The following is a 14808-nucleotide window of genomic DNA, read 5'->3' as shown; positions in this document are numbered from 1 at the left end:
CTGTTGCTATTAGCCTAAGAATATATTTTCATTATTGTGAGTTCTTCTTATTACAAAATTTTTAGTAAACTCTATTAGACTAAATATGGCACCTAGATTTACCCCCAAATTTGACTTACATAAAACTTCACTATTACAGTTTATTTAATGCATATCTTTTTTTTCCTTTCAAAGAGATATTTAAAAAAAATATGGTTTTTAAATCCAATTCGTTATAAAACTATGCATGCCTTTTGATCCAGAGGTACTACTACTAGGTCTGTATCCCAAAGAGATCAAATAAAAAGGATCTATATGTACAAAAATATTTATAAGCAGCTCTTTTTGTGGTGGCAAGAATTGAAAATCTAGGGGATGCAATTGAGGAATGGCTGAACAAGTTGTGGCATATGACTGTGATGGAGTACTATTGTGCTGTGAGAAATGATGAGAAGGGTGCACTCAGAAAAACATGGCAAGACCTATAGAACTGATGCAAAATGACATGAGAAGAACCTGGAGATAACTGTTCACAGTAACAACAATGTTGCAAATAATGATAATCAACTGTGAAAGACTTGACTACTATGAACAATATAATCCAAGGAAATTCTAAAGGACTCATCATGAAAAAATGCTATACACCTACAAAGAGAATTGACGAACTCTGAGTACAAAATGAAATATAATTTTCTCAGTTGCTTTCTTTTAATTGCCTTTTTGGAAACATGGCTAATATGGAAATTTTTGTATGACTTCACATTTATAATTGATATATTGCTTGCCTTCTTGATGGGAAGGGGGAAGGGATGGGAGGAAGAGAGAGAATGTGAAATTCAAAATTTAACACGAATGTTGGAAATAAATGATAAAATTTTTAAAATATTAAGAAAAACAAAACTTAATACAAATAAATGAAAATTAAAACAATGTGGTTTTCATTTTAATAAGATCATATTAGAACCAAAAGATTTAAATGGTCCATAAATTCTTACTGTTATACCTAACATGAAGTAACCAACAAATAAGTGGTAAATAATGGGAAAAACCTCTAAAATTATAAGGTGAGTCAGTAGAAAAAATAGAGTTAAATTTATTAAAATGAAATTTAGACTTTTCCACATGTATTGTAGAAAATAAGATGAAGCTAATATTAGAAAATATAGACAAATATATAATCTGGTCTTTAAAACATTTTACAAAGACTTTAAATATTACTGGCCATAATAGATAACACATGCTACTTTTAAAAATTACCTGTAATGTCTTCGGGCAACTAACCCAGATGCTACTCTACCTTCCCTTTCTCCCACACCACAGTTGCCCAGGAAATTGTTACTATCCATAATGGCAAGTTCATGGAGAAACAGCTCAATAGTACTCTCATCCCAACCATCTTCTGGACATTTACCCTTTGGGAAAGGAAAATATGTTTTGATAGATATAATTAAGGAAGTCAGTCTTCAGTAGCTATTTTCTACTACTGTGCTTCTTTATAAGAGTTTTAATGATAGTTCTAAGTTCCATATATATAGTGGGTCAAGTGCCAGACTTGGAATCAAGAAGACAAAAGTTCCAATTCCACATTTTTGTTGTTGTTCAGTTATTTTCAGTCATGTCCAACTCTTCGTGACCCCATTTGGGGTTCTCTTGGCAAAGATACTGGAATGGTTCACCATTTTCTTCTCCAGTTCATTTTCCAGATGAGGAAATCAAGGCAAATAGGTTTAAGTGACCTGCCCAAGGACACATAGCTAGTACATATCTGAGGCCAAATCTGAACTCAGGAAAATGATTCTTCCTGACTCCAGGACCAGCACTCTATCCACTGAGCCACCTAGCTGCCCACCCAATTTCACAGTCAATACTTAGTAGCTGTGATCATTGGCATTTGCTTATGGGTAACTTAACTTCTATGAGCTTTAGTTTCCTTATCTGAAAAATACCTCTACTGCCTATTTTTACAGGGATACTAAAGCTCAGATTAGATAATGTATATAGTTAGCTACTGTTATTCAGTTACAGCCAACTCTTCCTGATCCCATGGACACACCAATACTGCCCATGGAGTTTTCTTGGCAAAGATACTGGAGTAGTTTGCTGGTTTACTGGTTTCTTCTCCAGTGGATTAAGGCCAGAGGTTAAGTGACTTGCCGGGACCACACAGCTAGTAAGTGTCTCAGGTTGGACCTGAATTCAGGTCTTCCTGACCCCAGGCCCAGTGCTCTATCCACTGGACCTCCAAGTCATCTGGCTATCGGCTATTATTTTTAATTTATAATTTAATTTCTACTCTTACTATACTATCAATACTATGGAGAACGTGGATGGGCAAAGAGATGATGCTAAGTAACAATTAGGACTACTCCAATTCACTTCCACTAACTTTTAAATGGTCTGGTAACTTGAAAAATTAGAAAATCAAATATCCTTAAGAGAAAATACTAATACTAAAATCAAGGTATTAATAGTTTACATTTATGTAGAACTTTACCTTCGCGTAAGTATTTTCTACACACACATTTGTCCAGAAAAGTCCCTAAGCTAGGGCACTTTACATGGCAAAGTTAAAAATGTATGCTGAATTGAATTAAACAGCCTTGTGAGATAGGCAGAACAAGTATTCTTTTAACATAGGGGTTCTTAACCTAGGTCCTGGCCCTCCAGGGGGTTTGTGGATAGATTTCAGGGGGTCCGTGAACTTGAATGGAAAAGAAAGCTTTATGTACACTAATTTCAATTATGATTTTTTAAAAATGATTCTAAAAAGGGGTCCATTTTATTTCCACTGATCTCTGAAATTTAGTATTTCCTTCATTATATTTTTTTTAATTATTCTGAAAACGGGTCCATAGGCTTTACCAGACCACTGCCAAAGGGGTCCATGACACAAAGCATGTTAAGAACCCCAGCTTAGCCACACCTTCACTTCCCACCAGTAGCATTCCGTCATGCCACCTGAACGCCACCATCCTGCAAGATGACATCAGCCTTGGTACCCACATCTTGTCAGACTGGCAGGCAGAGCAGGCAGCTCCTCCGAAAGCCTCCATCTAAAGAGGATACTCAGGCCAGCCATCTCTTTTATTTCCTACTAGCTGCACTCCTTTCCATTTCTCCATCATGTTCTGCACCTAGTCCCTACTTCTTCCCTTTCCAGCTTCCTCTTGTGCAGTGTTTAGACTGTAAGCTCCTGGAGGGCAGAAACTCCCCTCCCCTCCTCCCCTCCCTCCGTTTTGTATCCCCAGTCTGGCACATGATATTAACTGACTTTTTACAAATTTCCTTAGGTGTGCACGCTGCTTCCACCTAGGCAGATTAACAGCTCCTCGGTATATTGGTCTTAGTTGCCTGGGGGTACTGAGAAGTTAAGGGACTAGCCTTTAATCTCACTAGAATCCAGATCCCTCGAGGCCCATCCCTCGAGCCACCGAGGCGTGCTGCCTTTCACCGCAACTCTGACACTCCATGTTGCCAACAGGGAACTGAGGCTCCAGAGGGAAGAAGTGACACGCCCCCGGCCGCACAAAAGGACCGGAAGGCACGCCTGACTGTCCCTGGAGCCCCAGTCCTCCCACTGTTATCAGGGCTCCCAGGGCATCTTCCCCATCTTCGGCCACTGTCAAGGTGGGGAGGGCGGGGTAGGACACTGCGGTATCCCGGTGCTTCCTTAGCACAGCGCCCGATAACAGGGAACACCTAATGCAGGTTGACTGACATCGGGGCCGGGTGCCAGCTCTTAGAGAAGGGATGGACTTTGCCCTCAAGGCACCGCTCGTACCGACCTCACTTTCCTGGCCTAGAGGCAGACAACCCAGACCTCTCTACGCCCCGCCCAGAACCCCAGGCCCGGGAAGCCCCAGCTGCAGCGCCCAGGCTCGGGGCAGGGCTTCCCTCAGGGGTCGCCGGCCCGGGGGGCGGGGCTGGCACCTCGGTACCTTCTCCAGCAGGAGCCGTATGAGGTGTTCGTGGGAGCGACGGGCCTCACAGCCCTGCCGCACGTAGGCCGGGGACACCAACCGCTCGCCCGCCGCGAAGTTCTCGCAATTCATGGTGACCACGGCCACAGACCCGCGTGGAGCAAGCTACTCGCAGACCGATTAGCTACTAGAGCAGTAGCGAGCGAGCGTCAACCGTGAGTCAGCGCCCAACGAGGGGAACGCAGTGAGCATGCGCGTGCGCGAGCGCGCGGCTTTCCCCGCCTCCCATTCCCACCCCTTCTGTCCCCCGCCTCCCCAACCTTTGAGACTAGGGAGGAACGGAGGAACGGAGCATGCGTGTTGACTCCCTGGCACAATGTGGGGAGGGGCGGGAATAGGAGGGCGAGGCTCCACCCCTTCTCCTGGGAAACACTTCTTATTGGTTAAAAAACTCTATTACGCCCTAGTTGTTCTGGAGCCACTTTTAAGAATACACAATTCCTACTCCCACAACAATAAAACAGCGTTCCTCACCGCGTGGAATGAAGTAAGCAGATGTTTCCCACATTACTGTTAGCAAACACAGGGATCCGAAAGCATAATCAATCCCCCTGAGCAAGGAATCAAGTCGTTTAGTCTGGGAAGCCCCTTCTCCTTCCTCAAAAGGCGAGACTAGTTACCAGGGTAACGGGGCGGGGGGCGCTTTCCTTTTTTAAATACCCTCTACACAGATGGGGAATGCCCATCTTTTGTGATTCCTAGGGAAACGGAGAAACTATAACTGGCATGACATCATTTGGAAAATTAGGCATTTTTCATCCATTTTGGGTTTTCCTGTGTGGATTGTTGGCGAATCCCTTTTGAGAAGCCATGGATTTGACCAATCAGGTTCTGCCCTATTATGTTCTGGGACTTGATTAACTTGTTTTCTCAAAGGCTAGCTATAGATCTCAAGTTCTGGCAAGCTTTACCACACAGAAAAGGCACTGGGTGCTCAGCAAAGGCCAACCTAGCTAGGAAAAGGGAAAAACATCACTAGTAGGGTGGCAACCAGTTGATAAATTATTTGTCCATGGCAACTGAGGAAACAATATAAAATAATACTTCTCATGGCTACAGTACTTTAAGATGGAAAATATATTTTGCCCACTACAACCCTCTGAAATAGTATAAGGATTAGCTCCATAATACAGAAGAATAAACTGAGACATAGTAAAGTGATTAGCCCAAAATCACATGGCTAATAAATATGAGACCCAACTCTTCTGATACTGGCAAGCACTCTCCCCTGCACTGTGCCACCTCTTTTTAAAAGAGGATAAAGAAAAAAAAAATAAGTCATTACAAATGCTCAAATGGGACCCATTAAAGTACAAGAAAACAAATCTTAAGAGATTTTTTAAAAGTAATTAAAACATACTTTTTAAACTTTTCTTATAATTTATTTTTAGTTTTCAACATTCACTTCCATAAGATTTTGAGTTTTAAATTTTCTCCCCCTTCCTGTTCTCCTCCCTCTCCAAGACAGCATGCAATCTGATATAGGCTCTACTTATCCATTCATATTAAACATATTTTCACATTAGTCATGATGTAAAGAAGAATTAGAACTAATGGGAAGAACCAGATAGAAGAAACAAAACAAAACAACAAAAGAAAAGGAGAGCAAATGGTATGCTTCCATCTGCATTCAGACTCCAAAGTTCTCTGGATGTGGATAGCATTTTCCATCATAAATCTTATGGAGTTATCCTAGATCCTTGCATTGCTGAGAAGAGCTAATTCCATCAAAGGGAGTCATTGCAAAAGGTGGCTGTTACCATGTATACTATCCTCCTGTTTCTGCTCATTTCCCTCAGCATCAGTTTATATAAGACTTTCCAGAAAACATAGTTTTTAAAGCTCAAAAATAATGATCTCAGAAATAGACCTGTAAGAAAACTAGGCTGATATAAGTAAACCCAGTTAGACTAGTAAAATCCTCAGTATCATCAGTATCTATCCATGCCTCTGTAGACATGGCCTTATTTGTACATATGGAAACCAGCAGACTGTAAGCTTCATGAAGGGAGGAATTAAGTCTTAACTAAACTTTCTATGTCAATATTATCCTTACCATACACCCTAGTACAGGGCTCTGCATACCACTGGTATTTAATAAATATTTACCAAATGAAAAATAAAAGGCCTATCTAAGACTTACTAAATAGTAAGAAATCTTAGTGTTAGTATTGGGGGCTGATGGTTCCACTGAAGCCTGTGAAGAAGTCAAAATATGACTGGATAAAAGGAAAGTTGGAGTGATGTCAAATCAATATCCTTTCCTCTTTTTGCCAGGAAAAGGCTCTGAACCGAATCTTTAGGAACAGCAGCATCACATGGTGGGCATTGGTCCAAATGCAGAATTGGAGATTGTTGCCAAAGAAAAGATTGGTGCCCAGTGCACTGCTCATACTTTAATTTTCAAGGAATGTAATTTTGTGGGTATGAATACTCTCTCCAATGATACAAACCAAAACCTTTCTATATGGTGGGGGAAAAGTGAAAAAAAAAAAACCTTCTATAACATAATAGTGTTGAAGAGTTTAAAAAAAAAAAGGCACCACCCTGCAGCTAACCCGGTAGTGAGTTTCCCAGAACTTAACAAGGTTAGTCCTCAGATGACAAAGACATACATAGTCCGTCATCATCTCCAAACTCCAAACTACTACCTTGGGAGGAGCCACTAGCTCTTGTGCTTTCCTGACGTAGCTTTCGAAAATCCAGTTGACCTATACACCAAGAGGCATCAGAGTAGAGCTTTAGTCCAAGGCCATTCGCGTTCTAGGTGCTCAATAAATATTTGCTGAACTGAAGAGTGGGAATCATCTGCTCATCAGATATCCAGAAGAAATGCCAAAGCAACTTCAATTAGCAAAATTTGTACTAGTATATCCAAAACGGACATGAATTCTTATTGGTAATTAGCCAAGGCTCAAGAACATTAGTTTGTAACCAATCGAAAGCCAGTGGTAAAACATGGTTGCATGTTATATGTCTGCATCCAATCACAATATATAATGCTACTTTGGATAATATGATTTTAAAAGCTGAAGGTATAAAGTGAAAATTCCTTTCTGTAAGGAATCCTTCTCCCCATAAAAGAACAACAACAACAAAAAAAAACCAGGCAGCTGAGCAATAAAGGACTACTGTTTTGTGTTACATATTCCAAGGGTAATTATGTATGGCACTGAACTGCCACCAAGGCATGTATGTACTAGGCATAGCCTATGACTCTTAACGAATTACTAGACCATTCTGGTCTGAAAGGATCCTATTGATAGGCCAAGTTCAATAAGAGAAGGAGCTGTCTTTTGTGAATTTTGTGAGTAACATGGAAAGGGTCAAGTATTTCAATGTTTGAACTGATCAGCACCCATTGTACTTATCTGAGTCCAAGGAAGGAAGATAGCAAGTAGAAATATGGAATACCATAAACCTACCACACCAGTTAGAGGCTTAATAATTGGCTGAGACATGGGGAATCAGAGACCAGCAATGAACTCAATTCAGTGAGCCCAAATAGATGTATCCCAAAATCAGCTTCAGGGTGTTCTTATAGAAAAGATTCTGTTCTGGCCTACAACAGGGAAGATACTAGACACTTCTGCCCAGTCTTGAGAGAGAATCAGGCCAGATCTAGGAAATTTTTGTTACAATTCTATTAGAAAGTTTGGGTGTCACTCAATCTTGAGTTTTATTTTATACGCTCATCTTATTTTCTTACACTGGCATATTGTATCTTCTCCCTTCTCTTGTAAATAAGATCTAGGTAACATGCTCACTGGTCTGAAGGGTGTAGCAACAAGGACAGAAAAGAAAGAGAGAAGTGAGTGCTAGAAACAGGATCCAAAAAATAGTGACAGGAAAAAAGGGGGACAGGTGGTAGTCTACATTCAAAAAGCCAGGCCACTTCAAGGATCATGAAGATTCCAGAAGCACAGTGTTTTGAATTCAGGTTCAGCAATCATGCAGGCTGAAAAAGCAGTGTCATCTCTTGCGAAAGACAGGGTCTCCTAGACAAGTCTGAAGCAGAAGAGTTGCTCCACCAGCAAGCCAGTAAAGTCAAAGGCCCAGGGACAGAAACTTCACAAACCCTTCTGTCAGAGTTCATGACTGTATTGGCATGGGTGGCAGGGTAAATTGGCCCATGACCACACTGACATATCACTTAGGGCAAAGATAAGGAATAGATATTGCCAATATGTACTAGAAGTGAACAGGAGTGTTTCTGCTTAATTAGATGAGTACCCCCAACTCACTTGATGAGATTATAGGGCCCTTGTCAGAAAGGAACACTTTTCATGGGGTTGGACATGAACCATGAGACCCACTTGTTGCCCACCTACACCCCCTATTCCCATGCTTTGCTGGAGGTCATATCGAATTCCTGATTAGTCTTTCATGAATAAAGCTGTTTTCTGATCATTGTTGCCTACATGTCAAGGGGAATAAACTCTTTTTGGAAGAATTTCCCTCCTCTGGGTTCTATAAAAGCAGTAGAAATGACTCAGCCCCTTTCCTTTTGGACTTTCTCATCAAACATTTTCTCTCCTTTTGGCAATGACAGTTTGTATCAGAAATACATGACTGTATATAAACCTAACCTTTTTGTTTCTTTTTTTGAGCACAGGTCAGTGAATAGTAATCTAGGTGGCATCTTCAACTCCTCATTACCTCTTACTCCCCATATCCAATCTATTGCCAGGTCCTATCAATTCTATTTTCATAACATCTCTCCTATATACTCCCCTTTCTCCTCTGACACTGCCACCACCCTGGTTCAAGTCTTCATCACCTTGTTGGTATTATTTAGTAGTGTCTGACTCTTCATGACCCTGCAGAGCCCCTGTCCATGGAGTTTTCATGGCAAGAATATTGGAGTGGTTTGCCCCTTCTCCAGTTTAATGCAGGTAGGGGTTAAGAGATTTGTCCAGGGTCACACAGCTAGTAAATATCTGGGCTCACATTTGAACTCAGGTCTTTCTGGTCTTTCTGACTCCAGGCCTAGTACTCTTATCCACTGTACCACCTAGTTTCATCATCTTATATCTGGACTATTGCAATAGCCTGCTGGTTGGTCTCTGCCTCAAGTCTCTCCCCACTCCAGTCCATCCTCCACTCAGGTATCAAATTGATCTTCCTAAAGCACAAGGCTGACCTATTCAATTAACTGCAATGGCTCCCCATAAACTCCAGGATCAAATAAATATATCATACTCTGTTTGGTGTTCTGAATCCTTTTCATCCTGTCCTGCTTCTAGCTTAGAAAACTAATTTAGTCCCCTTTATGTACTTTACAATCCAGCAAGATTGGCCTTCTTTCTGTTGTTCCTTGAACAAGACACTCTATCTCCCAACTCAGGGCATTTTCTATAGCTGTCATCCATGACTAGAATGCTCTCCCACCTTATCTCCATCTCCTGGCCTCCTTCAAGTCCCAGCTAAAATCTCACTTCTAAAAGAAACCTTTCCTGATCTCCCTTAATGTTAATGCCTTCTTTCTGAGATTATTTCCAATTTATCTTGTCTACATCTTTTTATACACTGTTGTTTGCATGTTATCTCTCCCATCAGACTGTGAGCTACTTGAAGGCAGGATCTCTTGCTTTTTTTGCTTTTCTCTGTATCTTCAGCATTTAGTACAGGGACTGGCACAACAGAGATAAACAATAGATGCTTATTGACTGACTAGCAATCCTGAGAAATGGATAATTCCAAACTTGGGAGTTTAAACTTTGGGAGCTAAACCAAATGTTTAATCCTAAATTCAAGCATTCCAGAGCTGAGCAATGGCATCCCAGAAGGATTTCTTGAAAGCATGCATCTTGGAGATGAATACTAATGCCAGAACTAAAGAAAGCCAGGCCCTAGCTGGCTAGGAGACCAGAACCTTGCCAACCTTCTGTGACAATTGCTGTGAGTTGCTCAGACAGTGCAGGTCTGAAGTGAATGAAAAACATTTTTTTCCACAGTCCCTCAAAGGACTTTTATCTTCTGAAGGAAATATAGTAAGTATAACGGCTAAGGAAGCATTGTTTTATATTTCCTATATTTGTTCATACATGCTTGAGTCCTTTGTATCTTAGGCATTTCATGTGGGGCAAAATAAAAATGCTGCCCCATATCTGATACTCTTTAAGCACCTTTATAGGAAGGGGTTCTTTTGGGGAGTCCCTAGACATGAACCTAGTTTGCTTTAGAGTTTTTCCTGAAGGAATATAGGTGTGGGAAGAGGAAGAAAACAAGCTTGACCTCTTTGGGGTCAGGATCTCCAGGATTTACCACAGATATATGTGAGCCCAGACCTCTTCCCTTTTTGGGGTCCCGTGGGCCACAGTTTATATCCTGACTCTAAGAGGGTATTATCAAATTGAGCAGGGGCTCTTGAATTATAGGTATAAAAATATTTAGGGTTTAGGGTTAAGGAGAAGGAATAGAAAAGGAAGAAGAAGAGGAGGAGGAAGAGGAGAAGAAGAGGAGGAGGAAGAAAGAGAAGAACAAGAACAAGAAGAAGAAGAACAAGAACAAGAAGAAGAGATATACGTTTAGAACGCCTTCATACAAGACCAATTGTCCAACTTCCAAAGGAAGTACAGTCTTAGATTGGCTCCTGCATCTTCTTTCAAGCCTAAAAATCTGTACTAGCAAAGTTCAATGTGCAATGGTCCACCTTTGTCACAATATCCCAAGGACCAGCCACAAAGTTTTGTTTAAGACCTCATTCACTGATATCAGAGATTTTTTGTGGCTGCAATTACGATATGCCATCAGCCAGTGGGTCTAGTTATGTATGGCATACACTCAGGTCAGCCACTAGGCTTGTTTTTTTTGTTTTGTTTTGTTTTGTTTTAATATATTTAGTTTTCAGCATTGATTTTCACAAGAGTTTGAATTACAAATTTTCTCCCCATTTCTACCCTCCCCCCCACTCCAAGATGGCATATATTCTGGTTGCCCTGTTCCCCAGCCCTCCCTTCTGTCACCCCACTCCCCTCCCATCCCCTTTTCCCTTGCTTTCTTGTAGGGCAAGATAAATTTCTATGCCCCATTGCCTGTGTATCTTATTTTCTAGTTGCATGCAAAAACTTTTTTTTGTTGTTTTTGATGCTCTACTTTAGGCAAGAGTTCTTGCACCAAAGTCTTTGACAGTGTCAAATGGTCTATCATCAGAAATTGATATGATTTTATTCGTGGAAATGACATTAAAGGAGAGGCACTGCCATCTGCTTTGCCACTGTACCCTAAGGACCACGGGACTTTTCCCTCTGACTTGCAGCTGAAACCTTCCATATGGGTTGTCTCCCCAAGTAGAATGTGAACTTGAGAGCAGAGACCAGACCCTCTTCTCTATTTGTATTCCCAGTGCTTTGAACATAGTAAGTGCTTAATAAATGCTTTATTCATTCATCCAAGTACAAATTGGTGATTACTCAAAAAGTTATATTTTTTTTGGTAACAGCAGGTTCAAGTGGTAGATGCTAGATAGAGGTGCACATGACAGAGGTTCTGCCACGATATAGTCACCTACACCTGGTTCATTCCCGTGCTTTCTCTAACTATAGAGGGCAGTAAAATGTCATGTGATTAATTAACTAGCTAAATGGTGATAACATACTAATTGTCCACCAGATGGCATTCTGACTACCATCTAAGACATGATTTGGAATAGGGATAAAGATAGGTACTAGACCTGTGATTTCATTGGCACACAAAAATCCCAGGAGAGAAAACTCCATCTACCAATGCATGTATGTCTACAATTTCTCTGCAATGTAAGAACTTAGAGAACTCTCTAAAGCACTAATAAGTAAGTGACTTGCCCAAGGTCATGCTGCTAATATGTGTCAGAGACAGGACTTGAATCCAGCTCTTACTGCCTTCAAGGTGAGCCCTCTAGCCTCTCTAATATGGAATATGCCCCCGAATTACCAAAAACACCAAATCTTCCTCATCTATCTTCTTCAAGCCCCTATTGTATGACTTACAATTTTCTTCCCTCCTCATTTACAGCCCCCAATTCATAGGATTTGGAAACTCATTCTTAATGGCCATGTGATTTACTAAGACAACAACATAGTGTAGAATCTCAAACAGTAAAACGAAAGACTCAAATATCTTCTAGTTTCAGGACTGTTGCATCATGGATGGTGCCCCATCCCACCACTCCTCTTCCCAGCTAGTCTGAGTAGGGGACACAAAGGAAAGGGTTGAACAGGTTGAAAACTCATGGACATATCTTCAGCAAGCGTTCTGAGGGAAGGGAGAGAAGGAAGCAATGGAGCTGAGTTGTGCTCATTCACCGGCCTTTCTGATCCTTTAATCTCTTCCTGAAGATCCTGGAAAGCTGAGTTATATTCTTATGGAGTTCTAGTTTTATAGAAAAACCAAATTGGTATAATAGTATCTTATTCATGACTTTTTTTTTTTTTTAGTTATCTATGCCTAAGAAAAACCTAACCAATTGGTTCATAAAACAATACTAACTCCTCCTCAAGCCTTCATCTAAAGAGGGCTCCTAAGGCAGCTACTCTTCATTTCCCACCCAGCTGCACTCCTTTGAACTTTATCGTGCCACATCCTATTCCCCCTCCATCCCCACTTTATCAGCTTTGTTTTGTGTATCCTTTTCCCTCATTAAATTATAAACTCCTTAAAGGCAAGGACAGTCTTTCTTTTTCATATTTGTATCTCCAGCACTTAGCACAGTGCCTGCCATATAGTAGGCACTTGATAAATGTTTATCAACTAATTGACACCACACCACTATGCCTCAGTGGGTATTGCTGAAATTGCTGATATAGTAACCCAGAGAAAACAGTCATAAAAATCTTTTTTATAATCTCTTGGTTTGTTTACTCCCTGAGGTTGCCACCTGATGGTTCTACATTGAGATAGTAGTGCCATCTAATAGTTCTCTGATGAATTGTAGCTACTATGTAGCCTCTTTCCTGAAAGGGAATAGGGATAGTTATTTTCAGAGAAGACACAGGGATATTTTAGCTCTTTTGTGATTCAAGTTCACAGCCACAGCCACCCAGCCAGGGAGAGTCCCTCAGATTAAATATGTCTTTTGAACTCACTTTGCTTCTCTCTAGAAACAACACCCTCAAATCAGTCTATATTTGTGTTGGAGAAAATTGCCTCTGGGGAGAAACACAGTGATTTCAAAAGACAGATTTCACTGGAAGGACCAATTCAAATTCTGGTTCTGTCTATGATAACAATATACTTCTCTAGCTAACAACTTCAAGAGAAGTGTAGTGGATAGAGCATTAGAGTCAGGAAAACCTTTCACTGTATTTGTCTGAGCCTCAGTTTTCTCAGCTGTAAAATGGAGGATAATAATTGTATTACCTACCTCACAGGGTTGCTGTGGGATTAAAGAAAAGCTGTAGAAATGCAGTGATGCTGGTATGTATGTGATTATATATGTGTATATACATATATACACACATATCTACACAAATATATGTACATATAGATATATATAAAATTTCCCATCTTTTTCTCCTTGAACTGGACTCTACCATGCCCCCATGTTGTGTCCTTTCTTCCCCAGCCCTCTTCCTCTTTTCAGTTTCCCACACTTGTGTGTGCATGTCCAGATAGAGGAGCCAAAACTAAATGGCTCAAGTATGGAGAACCATTTACAAGAATTCAAAACTTTTACCTTTGATTTGTGCTAAATAGAATAAACCAACTTTTGCCCAAGTGAGAAATAGTGCAGTTGCCTTTCTCTACCTTTCAAAGTAATCAAAGGAAAGTTTTCAAAGCATAAATGTCTCATGAGTATCTTCTAATAGACTTTGCTTATTCTGTTTAGCTCCTTAGAGATAACTTAACATTTGCATTACTAACAGCCTTTTTAAAAAGTGTGTTGATATTCTGGTTGAGAATAGACCTAAATTGTTCTCTGTATTTAGATCGGTCCCATATGACTATTCAAATAGGTACACCCATCTGTACAGGGGCACTTTACTATATATAATCCAAAATATTTATGTGGACTGGATATACACATTTATTTAAATGTATTGTTAGGTAGGTTCAGATCTGGCTAAATAAGCACATTATTTCATCCACCTCTGGGTCAGCCTTCCAGACCCAGGGCAACTGGGCAGCAGAAAGATCCACTATTGGGGTTCCCTCCACTCTTGTCCTTCCTTCTACCCCTCCTCGCCTTACCCCATGCTGCTCACACCTTATTAAGTCTGGCAGTGACTGTTCACACCACTCTAATGATATGGGAGTCAAAAAATATAATCTTTCTAGTGAAATGAAAGCCCCCCCCCCCCAGGCTCTATCATCTGCCCTACCCCTGAGTTCTAAGGTCCTTGGGACTTTACCATGATAACCATAATGAGATACTATTTGTAAAGCATTTTACAAACCTTTAAGTGCTATATCAATGCTAGCTATTAGCAGCAACAGCAGCAGGCCTCCCTCTATGCTTTCCACAATCCTGGAAACTGTTATCTGACATACCAATGCATCCTAAAGACTCCTGGCCTTGCCTTTTGCTCTGAACTAAACTCTTTTACATGTTGCCTCTTCAATTAGAGTGTGAGCTCCTTGAAAGAAGAAACCTGCTTCCTTTTCTATTTGTATCCCCTGCATTTAGCACACTCCTTGGCAGATAGTGAGCACTTAATAAATGCTTTTTCATTCATTCATCTGTATCAAAATCATATTGATGGATTGATAACAACTTGGAGAAAGAACTTTAGTGGAATTGTACAAACTCTGTCTGATGCCCAGTCTTATTTAACACTTTTATCAATGATTCAGATGATACAAAGTAAGGGAGTGATACAAAGCTAGGAGAGACACTGAACACATTGGATGACAGAATTAGGATACAAAA

At 40.6% G+C, this 14808-nt stretch overlaps 1 protein-coding gene and 1 long non-coding RNA gene across 3 annotated transcripts in view; one reads left to right on the top strand and one right to left on the bottom strand.

Moving 5' to 3' along the window:
* The window catches only part of SEPSECS (Sep (O-phosphoserine) tRNA:Sec (selenocysteine) tRNA synthase), an 84935-nt gene extending 80595 nt beyond the window's left edge, over positions 1 to 4340 (bottom strand). Inside the window, exons 1-2 of the mRNA XM_036763026.1 lie at positions 3918 to 4340; positions 1237 to 1391 (exon numbers count right to left, since the gene is read on the bottom strand). Coding sequence (XP_036618921.1) covers positions 1237 to 1391; positions 3918 to 4031 — 269 coding nt within the window. The 5' untranslated portion in view covers positions 4032 to 4340. The remainder of the gene's footprint in view (positions 1 to 1236; positions 1392 to 3917) is intronic.
* LOC118853107 overlaps positions 4049 to 14808 on the top strand; it is a 54034-nt gene continuing 43274 nt past the window's right edge. For both annotated transcript variants that reach the window (XR_005010664.1, XR_005010663.1), the window contains exon 1: positions 4049 to 4114. This is a non-coding gene — a long non-coding RNA (uncharacterized LOC118853107). The remainder of the gene's footprint in view (positions 4115 to 14808) is intronic.

This window comes from Trichosurus vulpecula, chromosome 6 (assembly GCF_011100635.1).
Source record: "Trichosurus vulpecula isolate mTriVul1 chromosome 6, mTriVul1.pri, whole genome shotgun sequence".
Classification (NCBI taxonomy): Eukaryota; Metazoa; Chordata; class Mammalia; order Diprotodontia; family Phalangeridae; genus Trichosurus; species Trichosurus vulpecula.
The sequence above is the reverse complement of the archived record's forward strand: the minus strand, read 5'-3'. Positions and strand labels throughout refer to the sequence as shown.